Source organism: Seriola dumerili, unplaced genomic scaffold (genome assembly GCF_002260705.1).
Source record: "Seriola dumerili isolate Sdu_G_001 unplaced genomic scaffold, Sdu_1.0 BDQW01000109.1, whole genome shotgun sequence".
Classification (NCBI taxonomy): domain Eukaryota; kingdom Metazoa; phylum Chordata; class Actinopteri; order Carangiformes; family Carangidae; genus Seriola; species Seriola dumerili.
In genome coordinates, this window is record NW_019174364.1 from 1,298,372 (window position 1) to 1,311,926 (window position 13,555).

Sequence of the window (13,555 nt, forward strand, 5' to 3'; positions counted from 1 at the left end):
GTCTGTGGACGTAGTGCAGCATAAAATCACTCACTGTTCTCTTAACAACGTGATCTGCGATTCACCTTATGATAGTCGAACCACCGTCTGTTATGTGAACAGCTTTTTTGGTACATCTGCTTGTTATTTTATTTATTTATTTATTTATTTTTGAAGAAATCTTCTTGCAGTAGAGAGAGGGGTAATGCTGTCGCTGTAGCAGAGTATGTGGGGTATGCAGACAATTTTAAGGGCTTTTCAAAACAGGAATAACGTGTCACCGTGAATAATTTATCACAAAGCACTAACAAGGAACACACAAACAGCATGTATAGAATTAAAGTATTTAGTTTGTTCATGATAAAAAATATGTCCTAGAATGAAAGAGGATGAGTACCTCTCAAACCAAAAGGCTTTAGGCAGTTTGCAAGGTATTAAAGGTCTAATCTTTCCTAAAGTCCACCAGAGGTGTGTGAGGGGTGGAGCCCGGCCAGTTAAATGACAATCATGCTATACAGAGAATTTCTCTTATGAACTATGTATTTCTTATGTAAATTTAGCACTAACTTCAGTTTATGCTGTGCACTCTGCTTTTTTTCTTCTTCTCTTAAGCACTTTGTAAACTTGTTTTTGAAAGTACTTAATAAATAAAGGTTATTATTGTTGTTGTTGCTGAAACTTCCTGGCATTGTATTTGTGAAATAATTCATTTTTATTATTTGTTGGTTCATAAAGCACTGAATGATTCAGGGCTAAAATAGGCTACATTTTGTTACTTTCTCTTTTTAAATACCATTTATGCACGTCGTTTTATATTGTCCTGTGTTTCCTGTGTTGTCTATTTTCAAAATGCTTTTCTGTTTCGTGTAAAGCACATACATTTTTTACATGTGTTAAACAAATAAACTTCCCTGAGCTGAAGTGTTACAGGGTTTGATAGGCCAACATTCTTCCTCAGACACAAACTTACACTACTGTCTAAAAACTAGGACTACTATTGTAGGCCCACTAATATTAGTATTACAATTAAAAATACATTGGTCTATTTTTAAATTGTCTATTGGTGCATCTACTGTCTATGGCAGGCACAAACTATTGGGTGCAAATCCCCCCCGAAACTCTAGGGTGCAGCACTGTCTCATGTGGCGCTCTACTTCTCTTCCGGGCAGGAGTTTTCAAACAACAGTAGCTAGCCAAGTAGCCGTTACACATTTTTTTGCTCAGGGAACTACGGCAAACTTTGCTGCGTTTTGGGTACGAGTTTGTCTTTTTTAAAAGTCAACTCCTTTGTTTATTTATCATAGGTTGCATGTGTTGTTTTTGGTAACTTTATTATATTTAGATTGGCTGTTTTGATATGAAAGCGACAAACCAGCTAGGATAACATGCTAACAGCCGCTTGTCTGTTTGCTTTGTTTCATACATTTAACGCTCCAGTTCACTCTTGTTCTCTTGTTATGAATGACCAGAGGGTCTGTCGATGTTCTCTTTAACTTTTTTATTAATCGCGTCTAAATCGGATCAAAATCCATAGTAAGATTAACTTATTTTGCTGTTTTTGTAGCTAGCGGGCTAGCTTGTTGTTAAGCGATGTCTGCGAGCTCCAAGAGGAGAAGAGCAACTTCACCCTCCAGCAGTGTCAGCGGAGGGGGAGATCTCGATGATACCTCCTCTTCTACTCCTGGAAGTGGCAGGAAAAGGAGAAGAACCTCCAATGTTCCTCCTGTAGATATGGTAATTGCACGTCCATTTTTTTTGTATGAATTAAATGCGTGATATCGGCGATGTGGGATCTTCTCCTTCTCCCCATGTGCGCATTTGTAAACATAACAAGGTAGTTGTGATCTCTTATTAGTCTTTTGCCTTCCCAGATCGCTGTATGCCATGAGTTGTTCAACGCTGTCAGGGACCACAAGGATGATCAAGGGAGGCAACTTTGTGAAGTTTTTCAAAGGGTACCAAAGAGAAGGTAGGGTTGCATGGAATATGGTTATTGAGATAAACATTGCAGTTAACGTGAATACCCACCATTACATAAATGACTGCATTGCATATGGGTGGGTATTGTGCTAAATATAGTAAATATAGTAGGATAATATAATGATGTTTGTTCTTTCTTGTGCTTTTTCAGGAATCAGCCTGATTATTATGACGTGGTGACTCAGCCAATTGATATGACAAAAATTCAGTATAAACTGAAGTCAGAAGATTATAGTGATGTGGAGCAGCTTACTGCAGATTTCCAGCTCATGTTCAACAATGCCAAATCTTTCTACAAGGTATGAAAGAAAGAGAAATTCTACTCTAAACGTTTTTATTTTACTTAAAAGTACTCTGTATAAGATTAAAATGACTATTGAGCTTATAAAATTTGTTATTGAAAACTTAAGAACAGTGCAGTGTGACTGTTGTGCATTTCATTGGGTGAGAGTACAGTTTTTCTGATACAACTATTAATAAATATATAATAACTGTTAATAATGTGTTAGTAAGGATTTATTAAGGAATATAATACCAGCAAACTAGTCATATTCAGTGTTGCATAAGAAAATTTGATTTTGTTTTCTGATTTGTATAAGAACATCCCGCTGACAGTCTTAATTGAGTCTATATTCTTTTTCACGTTCAACAATTCAGAGTGACAGTGAGGAGTATCATGCTGCATGCAAGCTGTGGGAGGTGTATTTGCAAACAAGGAATGAGTTTGTGCAGCCTGGAGATGGAGATGAGGATGATGAAGATGGTGACGATATGATGGATAATCCAGGAATGTCAGCTGAGGATGAGGTGAGTGATGATACTAATGAGATGTAATGTTAAGTTGCCTTGTCTGACTGTATTATTGTCACTTATTTGCATAATTTATGTGTGTAACATATTAGGAAATGGAATAAAAAATAAGTCCAGTTCCTTTTTTTTTAATGAATGAAACATGTATTTTCAGTGTTTTTGTTGGTTGACATGCTTCTAATGTGCATTTTGTGGAAAATTAGTGTTTGTTATATTCAATAACAAGGAACTGACATCCTACTGGAGACCTTAGTTTTGCATATTTATCTTTTAGACCTCAACTGGCAGTTTGAAGGAGGTGTTGGAGCAACTCTTGGAGGCTATAGTGTCCCACACTGATCCCTCAGGGCGTCTGGTCAGTGAACTGTTCCAGAAACTGCCTTCCAAAGTGGTAAGTCCTCATATAGTCTTTAGACTTCAAATGATGCCCCTGAAATTGTTTCACATTTTTGACATTTTCAGCCCTCTAGCAACAACACACAATTTATGACCCATTAAGAAAAATCACTCTATTCAGATTTTGTTTCTAATCTAACATTTTAGTAGTGTAGAGCCTCATTGTTTTTCAGTGGTATCATTCGACTAGTCAGCAGTCATGTTCTTTATTTTATCACTTTGAATTTTTCTCTTTTCTAGCATTACCCAGACTACTATGCCATTATAAAGGAGCCAATAGATTTGCGAACAATCGCTCAAAGAATACAGGTAGTAAACTGACTTGCTGATGGAATTCACAGAATTCAGAACTTCATGATGTTTTATTCAAACCAACACTAATCTATTTTATTTGCATAGATTGGATACTATAAAGGTGTCAACGCAATGGCCAAGGACATTGACCTGATGGCCAAAAATGCCAAAACGTACAATGAACCGGGATCTCAGGTTTTTAAGGTAAACACTTTTTTTAAATTCAAAATTTTAAATAAGATTTAATATCTCAAATGTTAACAATGGCTATCTTACCGTGTAGGATGCTAACACCATAAAGAAAGTCTTCATCCAGCGGAAGACCGAACTTGAACACGCCGAACCCACAAAATCTAGTCTTCGCATCAGGTATTAAACAAAAATAGATTCAATGTACAGTTTTTCATCTCAAATAAGAGAAGATTATTCCATGACACAAAAAAGGGTCCTTTCAAGTTCTATATGACGTGTGCAATGTGTCTTTGCTGTTGCTATTCAGAAATCGCAGGTCTGGCCAGGGGGATCGGCTTTCTGGTGTCAGCGTGGCTCTTCACTACGGTTCAGAGAGTGAGGACGACCCTGTTCTCTCTGGTAAGTGTCCTTGCTTTAGGCAGCAGAGAAAGTTACTTTGTGTTTGCGTAACAGCTAACCAATTTACCATGTAAATGTTTGCAGGCTCCGTGTGCTACGATGAGGGAGAGTCAGAGGCTGAGAGTCAGAGTTCTAGTATGGAGATGAGCAACCCGATCTTTCAGCTGTATGAAGCTGTGAGGGGCGCCAGGAATAACCAGGGCCAGGTCTTCTCAGAACCTTTCCAGCAACTGCCCTCGCGCAGGGAATATCCCGATTATTACCAGCAGATAAAACAGCCCATCGCTCTGCAGCAGATCAGGTAAGGCACAGTTATTCAATATGTTTCATCAGCACTGTGTTAAAAGGAAAAATGGTGGATAGTTTAAAAAAAAATTGTTAAAATTTTAATTTCACCTGCTGGTGTGGTATGAGGTCACATTTAAAGATTCACTTGTGCAGGATTGAGCTCAAGTGTTTAAAATATTTGTTTCTTTTTAGGGCAAAGATGAAGAATGGGGAGTATGAAAGTGTGGACCAGATGGAGGCTGACCTCAATCTGATGTTTGAGAATGCAAAGCGCTACAACATGCCTAACTCAAGCATTTACAAACGGGCCTTCAGGCTCCAGCAGATCATGCAGGTAATTACTTCTGAATTATTCTGTCAGGTTTGCTGGAAGATGTTTTCACTCCACAGTTAAGTCAAGAAAAAGACCTTGTTTGAAACAGACCATGAGGGCATCTTGCAGGCATAGATAGACAAGCAAGTGTATGTGGAAGTACTGTATCCATCTGTCTGTCTCTTGTCTGTACAGGCAAAAAGAAGGGACCTTTTGAGGAGAGATGATGAGGACGGAGACAGCATTCTGTCATCTGATGCAGGGAGCGTCAAGAGGAAAAGGTATAACAGTTTTTCATTTTCCTAAAATTACCTATTGCTTTATTACAACACAATAACATACATCACCCTTAAAGAGTTATTTTTTATGTTCTTGCATTCACTGGCTCTGTATTGCCATTCATGCCTATTCTTCTTATACTTCTAATTTTTTTAAGCCACAAGAAAAATGTCAAAAAGAACCGAATGAAAGCCCTATACGCTTCGGTGACAGAGGCCAGGGAGGCGGGCACCAATCGACGGCTCTGTGACCTTTTCATGGTTAAACCATCCAAAAAGGACTACCCTGACTACTATAATGTCATCCTCGAACCAATGGACCTGAAGACCATCGAGCACAACGTCCGCAATGAGCGCTATGCCACAGAGGAAGCTCTGATGGAAGACATGAAGCTGATGTTCCGTAACGCCAGACATTACAACGAGGAGGGATCTCAGGTAGACAGTGTGAATCTCTCAGGGATAAAATGTACAGCTTTCATTTTTTGCTATTACTGCATGCACAACAATCTTGCCATGAACTAAATTCTTAAACCCAAATTTTGGACAGGTGTATAATGATGCTGATGTTCTGGAGAAGATACTGAAGGACAAGCGAAAGGAGTTAGGACCTCCTGAAGAAGAGGACGTGGGATCTCCAAAACTGAAACTAAGTAAGTTTGATCATATCAAGTGTTTTTACAGCTCATTTACTAAAAACTGGGTACACTTTACTTTACTGATGACAATTTTTATCGAATGTAGCACTTCAATTTCATTTTGGTATAAAAATGAACTAGCAGAGACTTTGATGCTGCCTCCACACTTCTGTGAGGAAGAAACGTGTAGATTTAGAAACCCTTTGACCCCTTTCTCTTTTGTAGTGCCAGCAGGCCGACCTTTAATTTTTCAGTCGTGCCTATATCTTGACTTTTTAGACACAAACACAGAGTATTGTAGGACCCATTCAGGATCACAACAGTGGAGAAATCCTTTGTTTGGTGATCCCATGGTCTTTGTCCTCACTGCAGCATCAACCCAGACTTTGCTCATCCTTGTTTTGCCATACACCCTGCACAATGGCAACTGTGAAAACAAAGGCTAGCTGAGAGATTATTAGCTCTTAGGCCTGTGCTGCATCAAGTGCTTTCATGTTGCTGTTGGTAACACTGTTCTTCAGCTTTAGTTTTGGTTTTACATTCATTTGAATTCTAAGTGTATTTTTTTTCCATATCTAGGAAAGAGTGGTGTTTCTCCAAAGAAATCCAAATACCTCACCCCTCTCCAGCAGAGGTTGAATGAGCTCTACGATGCTGTGCGAAACTTCACTGATCGCCGAGGACGGCGTCTGAGCACAATCTTCCTCCGTCTGCCCTCTCGTGCCGAGTTGCCTGACTACTACGCTACCATCAAGAGGCCCATTGATATGGAGCGCTTGCGAAGCCATATGGCGGCTGGTCGTTACCAAGACGTTGAAGCCCTGGTGGAGGACTTTGCTCTCATGTTCAACAATGCCTGCATATACAATGAGCCCGAGTCTCTGATCTATCGGGATGCTCTGGTGTTGCATCGGGTGCTACTGGAGACACGTAAGCAGCAGGAGGGAGGCGAGGACTCTGGGCCTCCTGCTGTAGGACCGCTGGTACGAGAGCTGATCAGGAACCTGTTTGTGTCTGTGCTGGGCCACCAGGATGAAGAGGGTCGATGCTACAGTGACTCACTGGCAGAGATTCCTGCTGTGGATCCAGCTTCTCCTGAGAAGTCACCACTTAACTTTGATGTCATCAGGATGAACGTGGACCGAGGACGCTACAGGAGACTGGATGTTTTCCAGGAACACATGTTTGAAGTGCTGGAGAAAGCACGGAGGCTTCACAGGTATACAAAGTGATTTTGAAAAGACTGTGCGTTGTTTACATGTAAAGTAGACTGAGGCTATGTCAATGGCTCTGTTTTGTTATGTTCTCATGCTCTCACAAAAGAAAAATCAATTTTTAATGCCCCTTTTGTACATTTCCAGGACTGACTCAGAGATATTTGAGGATGCAGTGGAGCTGCAACAGTTTTTCATTAAGATCAGGGATGAGCTATGCAAGAACGGAGAGATTCTACTGTCCTCTGCGCTCAACTTCACGTTTAAACACCTGCACAGCGACGTGGAGCAGGAAAAGAGGGAAAAAATTCCCAAAGAGATCGAGGAGGACAAGCAAAAGAAAGAAGAAGAGGAGAAGGAAAATAAAGGTATGTGAACTGTTGGCATAATACACAGTTTTCAGGAATAAGTCAAACTGTTGATGTGGTATTCATTTGACATTATTACACATATTCTTGCCCAAAGACGGTGGGAAAGTGGAGGACCTGCCAGGAGAATCGTGGCAGTCGGAGTCAGAGACAGAGCGTGTGTACAGCCAGAACTGCAGCTTTGAAAACAGCACCTACCACGTGGGGGACTTCGTCTATGTGGAGCCGTCTGAGCCCAACCTGAAGCCACACATTGTCTGTATTGAACGTCTGTGGGAGGATGAAGCAGGTAACACACTCAACACTTGTTTGGCAAATTTATATTATTGTATGTTATTAATAGCAAATGTACTCTTTTTTTTATGACACACTGCAATCAAAAATAGTTGGCAGAAGTATTTTAAAAAATGGTCTTCAACTGCTTTTAGATAGTGTTTTTTTTTTTTTTACTGAATACATATTGATGTTTGCAAATTACCCTAAAAAAATGTCAGACGTTTATTGCCTTGACCTGAGTCTTTGCTTGTTTTTGTGTTTGAAGGTGAGAAGTGGCTGTATGGTTGCTGGTTCTACAGGCCCAGTGAAACCTTCCACCTGGCCACCCGCAAGTTTCTGGAAAAAGAGGTCTTCAAGAGCGACTACTACAACAAGGTGTCCATCAGTAAAGTCCTGGGAAAATGTGTGGTCATGTTTGTGAAGGTAAGACTGAACCACATTTAGGATTTTTTTTTTTTTAACTTGACACGGGACTTGACACTAAACCAATCTTAATTTTTTATTTATTTTTTGGTTCCTGTAGGATTATTTCAAAATGCAACCTGAGGGCTACAGAGCTGAGGATGTGTATGTCTGTGAATCCCGCTACGCTGCCAGGAACAAGTCCTTCAAGAAGATCAAGATATGGGCCATGCCCGAGAGCTCTGTGAAATTAATGTCACGGGAGCTGCCTCTGCCTGTTGTCCGCGTAGCCTCCATGTTTGCCAAGCCCGACCAAGACAGGCTGACAATTTCATATGCAGAAAGCAGCAGTTTTGTGGACAAGGTAATGTGACATTGTTGGTTTCGAGGGTTTGAACATGTCAATACAGACTGTGTTCAAGTTATGATGGATTACTTTATGTCTTTGACAAGAGGAATTTGTGCTAAATACTGCCTTATAGCCTCTCTGGGACGCTCTTAATCCTGTGAGAGGCTGTTAATTTTACTTTGAAACTGGGCCATTTAGCAGCAAATAAAAGACAACAAAGACAAATTATAGGCACAGATAATGGGGGTGACAGGAGACTTTGAGCTACCTTTGGCTTAATCCCAAAAGGCCAGCAGAATCAGGACACTAACCCCCACAGTAAAGGATAAGAGAGAGAGTCCAGGTGTAATTGGAAATTAAAATAAAATCTAGAGTGTATTGTTGCTAAGCAAAAGGAGGAGATGAAGTAACACCTAAATTGGTTGTAGGCATGTCTTGACTAAGCACCTGGTAGCATGGGAAAAGGTAATTCCAAGTATAAAAGTTTGTTTGTCACAATATAAACAAACACCTGGGTCCTCTGTGTGTGCTTATTTATTCATTTAGGAGAGAGAGGATGTCCCTATGGAGATGAGTGGAGCTGAGCCTGGCTGTCAGCACTTTGAACAGTTACGCTACAACAACATGTGGTATAAAGTGGGAGACTGTGTTTACATCCAGTCACATGGTCTGTCAAAGCCCCGGGTTGCCAGGTGCGTGAAAGTATATTTTGCTCCCTAGTGTAAAAAGGCCTCTAATTGAAATGCGGTTTAATGTGACAACGGTGCAATATAATTATTATATATATTATTAACTTTTGATAACATGGCTGCAGGATAGAGAAGCTGTGGGTGCAGAATGGAACTACTTTCTTCTTTGGACCCATCTTCATTCATCCTGAGGAAACGGAGCACGAGCCCACAAAGATGTTCTACAAGAGAGAAGTGTTTCTGAGCCACCTGGAGGAGACCTTGCCCATGACCTGTGTCATAGGTATTGCTTCTAAGAACTTGCTCTCGCACATCACAGTGAGCCGGTGCATCTTTCATGTAATGCACTTAAATCATTGATCATTTCTGCTTATCACAACTATTTAGCACTAGTGTAAAACTCTTGTTTTTACACTAAAACAACTCTACATCAGAAAGTGAATAAACATATTTCACAAATATTCCAACATTTCATTTCCCCTGTAATTTTTAAGTGATATTACAGCTGCTCCATTTTTACGTGAGAATTTGTGCCCTCATACTGCTTTGAATTGAATTTGAATACTTTCATACTAATTTGAATTTTGACATTTGTGAACGGTTTTATCAACAAACCAGTTTTATCCTTCCTCTCTGCTCTCCAGGCAAATGTATGGTTTCCTCCTTTAAGGAATACCTGTCATGCAGACCTACCGAGGTTTCAGAAGAAGACATCCTGCTGTGCGAGAGCCGCTACATTGAGACCGAGAAACAGATGAAAAAGTTCAAGGGTTTAAAACGCTTCTCATACTCCGCCAAAGTGGTTGAGGATGAGATCTACTATTTCAAGTTAGTCAGGGAAGCAGTGCACTTATTCAGATTTAAAGGTTTCAAATTCTTGCCCAGTCTGAATTTCTGTTTTTCCTTGCACTGGAACCTTCCGTAGGAAACTGATGGTGCCACAGAAGGAAGCCTCACCCGTTTTGGACAAGAAGATAGATGAGCTTGAGGTTAAACTGGCAGACATGGAGGATGCAGATGATGATATAGAGGATATGGATGACGAGGAGGAGGCTCCAGAAACGCCTTCTATGCCTCAAATGCAAACGCCACTTGTAAGCGATATGGACAACATACCATACACACCCTCTCAGGTACCAAAATACCTTATCCAAACAAGTTCAAATCTTCTGTCCAATATCTTCAAACCCCTCCTACTAATATTAACACAAACACACGACTATGTTTGTTTTTCTAACTTCCATTTTTGTGTTTTTCATGAAGTCCACTCCTAAAGTGAAGGGCTTATCAAAGAAGGAAGGGGCCAAGAGAAAGATCAACATGAGTGGCTACATCTTATTCAGCAGTGAAATGCGAGCAGTCATCAAAGCTCGACACCCAGATTACTCCTTTGGGGAGCTGAGTCGACTTGTGGGCACCGAGTGGAGGAACCTGGAAGCATCCAAGAAAGCGGAGTATGAAGGTGAGAAGAAGCGCTACATGGGTGTGGAAGTCCTTTTGATGTGAGCTGATGTCAAGACTTAAATTTTTTGGTATTTTGCAGAACGTGCAGCCAAAATAGTGGAGCAACAAGAGCGTGAGAGGCCACCCCAGAAGCAAGCGTCCCCTAGAGCAGGTACCCCTGTAGGGGCACTGATGGGGGTGGTGCCTTCGCCTAGCACTATGGGAATGATAAACCAGACCATGACACCTGTGTCAGGTAACCCCTCTCAGAGACAGCACGAGTGTTTGACAACAAGGCAGCAGGGAAATGAGGCTGGACTGTTAAAGAGTGTAATCCTCTAATTTTCTAACCATTTTATTTATCTCAAAACTACATTTGAGTTTTTTCTTTTTTTGCTGCTGTTTCATACTTTATGTTTATAGTTCTATTATCACTAGCTTCATATCTGAAATTGCATGACATTGACTGCATGATTATTTATAACGATGAATAACTTTTTAGATATTCATTTTACTTTCATGCTTGTTTTGCCTGCTAACATTCTCAGACCCATTTGTATTGCCTGCCTCTTTCACACACTGAACCTTTAAGGTCTCTTGATTCGGTCGATGAAGTGCTTTTTTTTTTTTATCATTCACACGCCTCGTATTGCATACCGGATGCATGTTTGTTTTGTTTTTTTTTTTTTTTTTAAGTCGGCACAGCAGGAAAACAAAAGAGAGTTTGAGAGAGAATGCAACAGAAGGTCATTCTAAATTTTCAGTCTACCCAAATTATTGATTTAAATCGCATCAAATCGTATCACAATTACATATACAGTTATTATTACATCATCATTATTATTTTGCAAGCTTCACATGGAGATATTGCTGATTCTATTTCCACTAGAGTTGTAGTTACATATTTTGAGACATCTAACTACTCATGAGCAAACATGGAAAAACAAATCAGACACTGAAAATTACTAGAGCATTTATGGCTTGAGGTGCATGCGTGAAAGAGGCCACTGTGTGCAGTAGTAGTGCATGTTATTTTAGAGTTGGCTGCATGTCACTTATGCATGGATATGTTGTTGTCCTCTCCTCGCCTTCTTCCCCAAGGCATGATGGGAGCTTACGGCCCACCTTACATGCCCATGCAGGGCCCCCATGAGGGCTTGTTGAGTGTGGCCCCAATGCCACCTCACCCTGCAGGGGGGCCCCACCTGCCTCCTCACCATCTACAGCAAGGTATGCCTGGGTACCCTGGCATGCCTCATCAGGGTAAGGACCACTGTCCTAGCCACACCTGCTCAGTCACATCCAATCGTGTCTCTCCTGCTGGAGGGGTTTACCTGGTTCACAGGCTGCACAGCCTGATCCACTCACTGATCAGTCAAAGCTCTCTGGTCTACAACAATCTCTTTCAAAGTGTTCTCACATCACAGACCTAATATACATCCATATACACATTCACAGATATATAATGCATGTGAAAACTGATACCAAACAACTAACATTCAACTGATATTCAACTAACATTCAATTGATATTCAAAGACTTTGAAACAAGTAATTGAAAAACGTTGTACATCTTAACACAAAGCAAACCAGCTTCTATTGAGTTTACCACGGTTACTAAATGCACAGAAACTAAATATTGTCATTTAACAGGTATGATGGGTGCTGGTATGAATGGCATGGCAGGAAGTCCTGCACAAGGAAACTTTATGCAACAGGTGAGCCCCTGTCCAGAAAATACTCAGCCATAAAGGTTTTAGTTGAGTTCATGTACTTCATAATCATTTTGTTCCCCGCATAATTAATCATAACTGGCATTTCTGCGTCAGTCCTGCAGCCGCTGTGTTTTCACTGATGGAATGTTACAAGAAGGAGTAAAGATGATAAGATGAGAAAATAAAAGCCTCATGGCTAGTTATTATTATTATTACAGTTTTTATCATGCATATTTATACATTTTGTATAAATCAATATTCCACATATTGTCCATGTGCTAATACGTTTATTGTCATTGTTTGATTTTAGCCTGGGATGTTCAGCCCAGGACAGCATGCTCCTCCTCCATATCCAGGACAGGGCCAGTTAGGCCAGCCCTCACACCTGCAGCCCACCACTCCCATGTTTGTGGCTCCACCACCAAAGACCCAGAGGGTGCTCCACTCAGAGGCCTACCTGAAATACATTGAGGGCTTGAATTCAGAGTCTACCACTGTCAGCAAGTGGGACCAAACACTTAAAGGTGGTGTACCTTAAGTGGTCTTTTTCGATTTTACTAAGTGCCTCTGTGTATGTGTGTGCTCAAGGGTTCTTTTGAACATAATATTGACAGAACAGAAACTTTGTTTACACCACATGTGATCTTGTTAGATTTCAGTGTGTCATTTATCTTTCACTTTTTATATGCATTTTTTCTTCATAAATAAACTTTAATGTATTGGTTGTTGAAATACTAAATTCATATTTTTAGTTCATATTCTTCATTCAAGACAAATATGTTGATGTGTAAGTGTTTGGTACCGATGATGTGATTACCGTTCACATATAAATCAAGAACAGTGGAAATTATGGAAACAGGTTTGTTAAGATTATATATCAGGAAGGAACTGCTTTAATTTTCTTAGTAAGTATATATTGTGTTTATCATAGCATGTTGGTGAGCTTAGTTCCTCTTGTTTTTGTCTTGAAAAATAAAAAAAAAAAGAAAATCATTCTGCTGACAAAAGTAACCATTATTTGCCATTATTTGTTTAAAAATGTACTTCAATCATGAATCCTGTGTTTCCATAACAGCTCAAAGGCGAGATGCTCACCTGACCAAAGAGCAGGAGAGCAGACTGCCAGCTCACTGGCTAAAGAGCAAAGGAGCCCACACCACCATGGCGGATGCACTGTGGCGCCTGCGTGACCTGATGCTGAGAGACTCTCTAAACATCTGTCAGGCATACAACCTGTAACCCCTTAGGACACTCAAACCACTATAACCAGCTGTCTCACTGCTCTTATCCTCAAGCTATGGAGTTTAGGCAGGATTATAGACAATAGAAGCAATATTTTATAGTGAATCATGATCAATTTTATATTTATTAGCTAACATAATGAGCTTGATAGTTATTTGTGTGTGCATTTTGATTTTTTTTTTTACACCATTTGGATTAATTGTGCTGTAAAACCAGTGTTTTTTTGCTTAATGATTCTTCCAAAATAAAGTCCCGATTACCCTATTTATACTGTTTGCTTTAGTTTTAAAT

General features: G+C 40.2%; 1 protein-coding gene across 4 annotated transcripts; it reads left to right on the top strand.

Annotated features, from left to right (window-relative positions):
* Window positions 1-1,167: 1,167 nt before the first annotated feature.
* Window positions 1,168-13,528, top strand: LOC111222867 (protein polybromo-1-like). Of its 4 annotated transcripts, none has more exons than XM_022746753.1 (30): window positions 1,168-1,233; window positions 1,544-1,713; window positions 1,851-1,948; window positions 2,111-2,258; window positions 2,617-2,766; window positions 3,044-3,160; window positions 3,406-3,474; window positions 3,565-3,663; window positions 3,743-3,828; window positions 3,959-4,050; window positions 4,135-4,351; window positions 4,531-4,672; window positions 4,847-4,932; window positions 5,088-5,367; window positions 5,480-5,582; window positions 6,147-6,786; window positions 6,929-7,149; window positions 7,247-7,438; window positions 7,691-7,848; window positions 7,949-8,191; window positions 8,723-8,868; window positions 8,991-9,148; window positions 9,510-9,693; window positions 9,791-9,998; window positions 10,129-10,327; window positions 10,409-10,564; window positions 11,410-11,571; window positions 11,961-12,025; window positions 12,333-12,546; window positions 13,098-13,528. In XM_022746753.1, the coding sequence occupies exons 2-30, from the start codon at window positions 1,570-1,572 to the stop codon at window positions 13,259-13,261; spliced, it is 4,941 nt and encodes a 1,646-aa protein (XP_022602474.1). In that variant the 5' UTR covers window positions 1,168-1,233; window positions 1,544-1,569; the 3' UTR covers window positions 13,262-13,528. The 4 variants fall into 4 exon arrangements, with proteins under 4 accessions (XP_022602474.1, XP_022602476.1, XP_022602477.1 ...); XM_022746755.1 differs by having other exon boundaries at window positions 10,409-10,480; XM_022746756.1 differs by lacking the exon at window positions 11,410-11,571 and having other exon boundaries at window positions 10,409-10,480.
* Window positions 13,529-13,555: the final 27 nt, after the last annotated feature.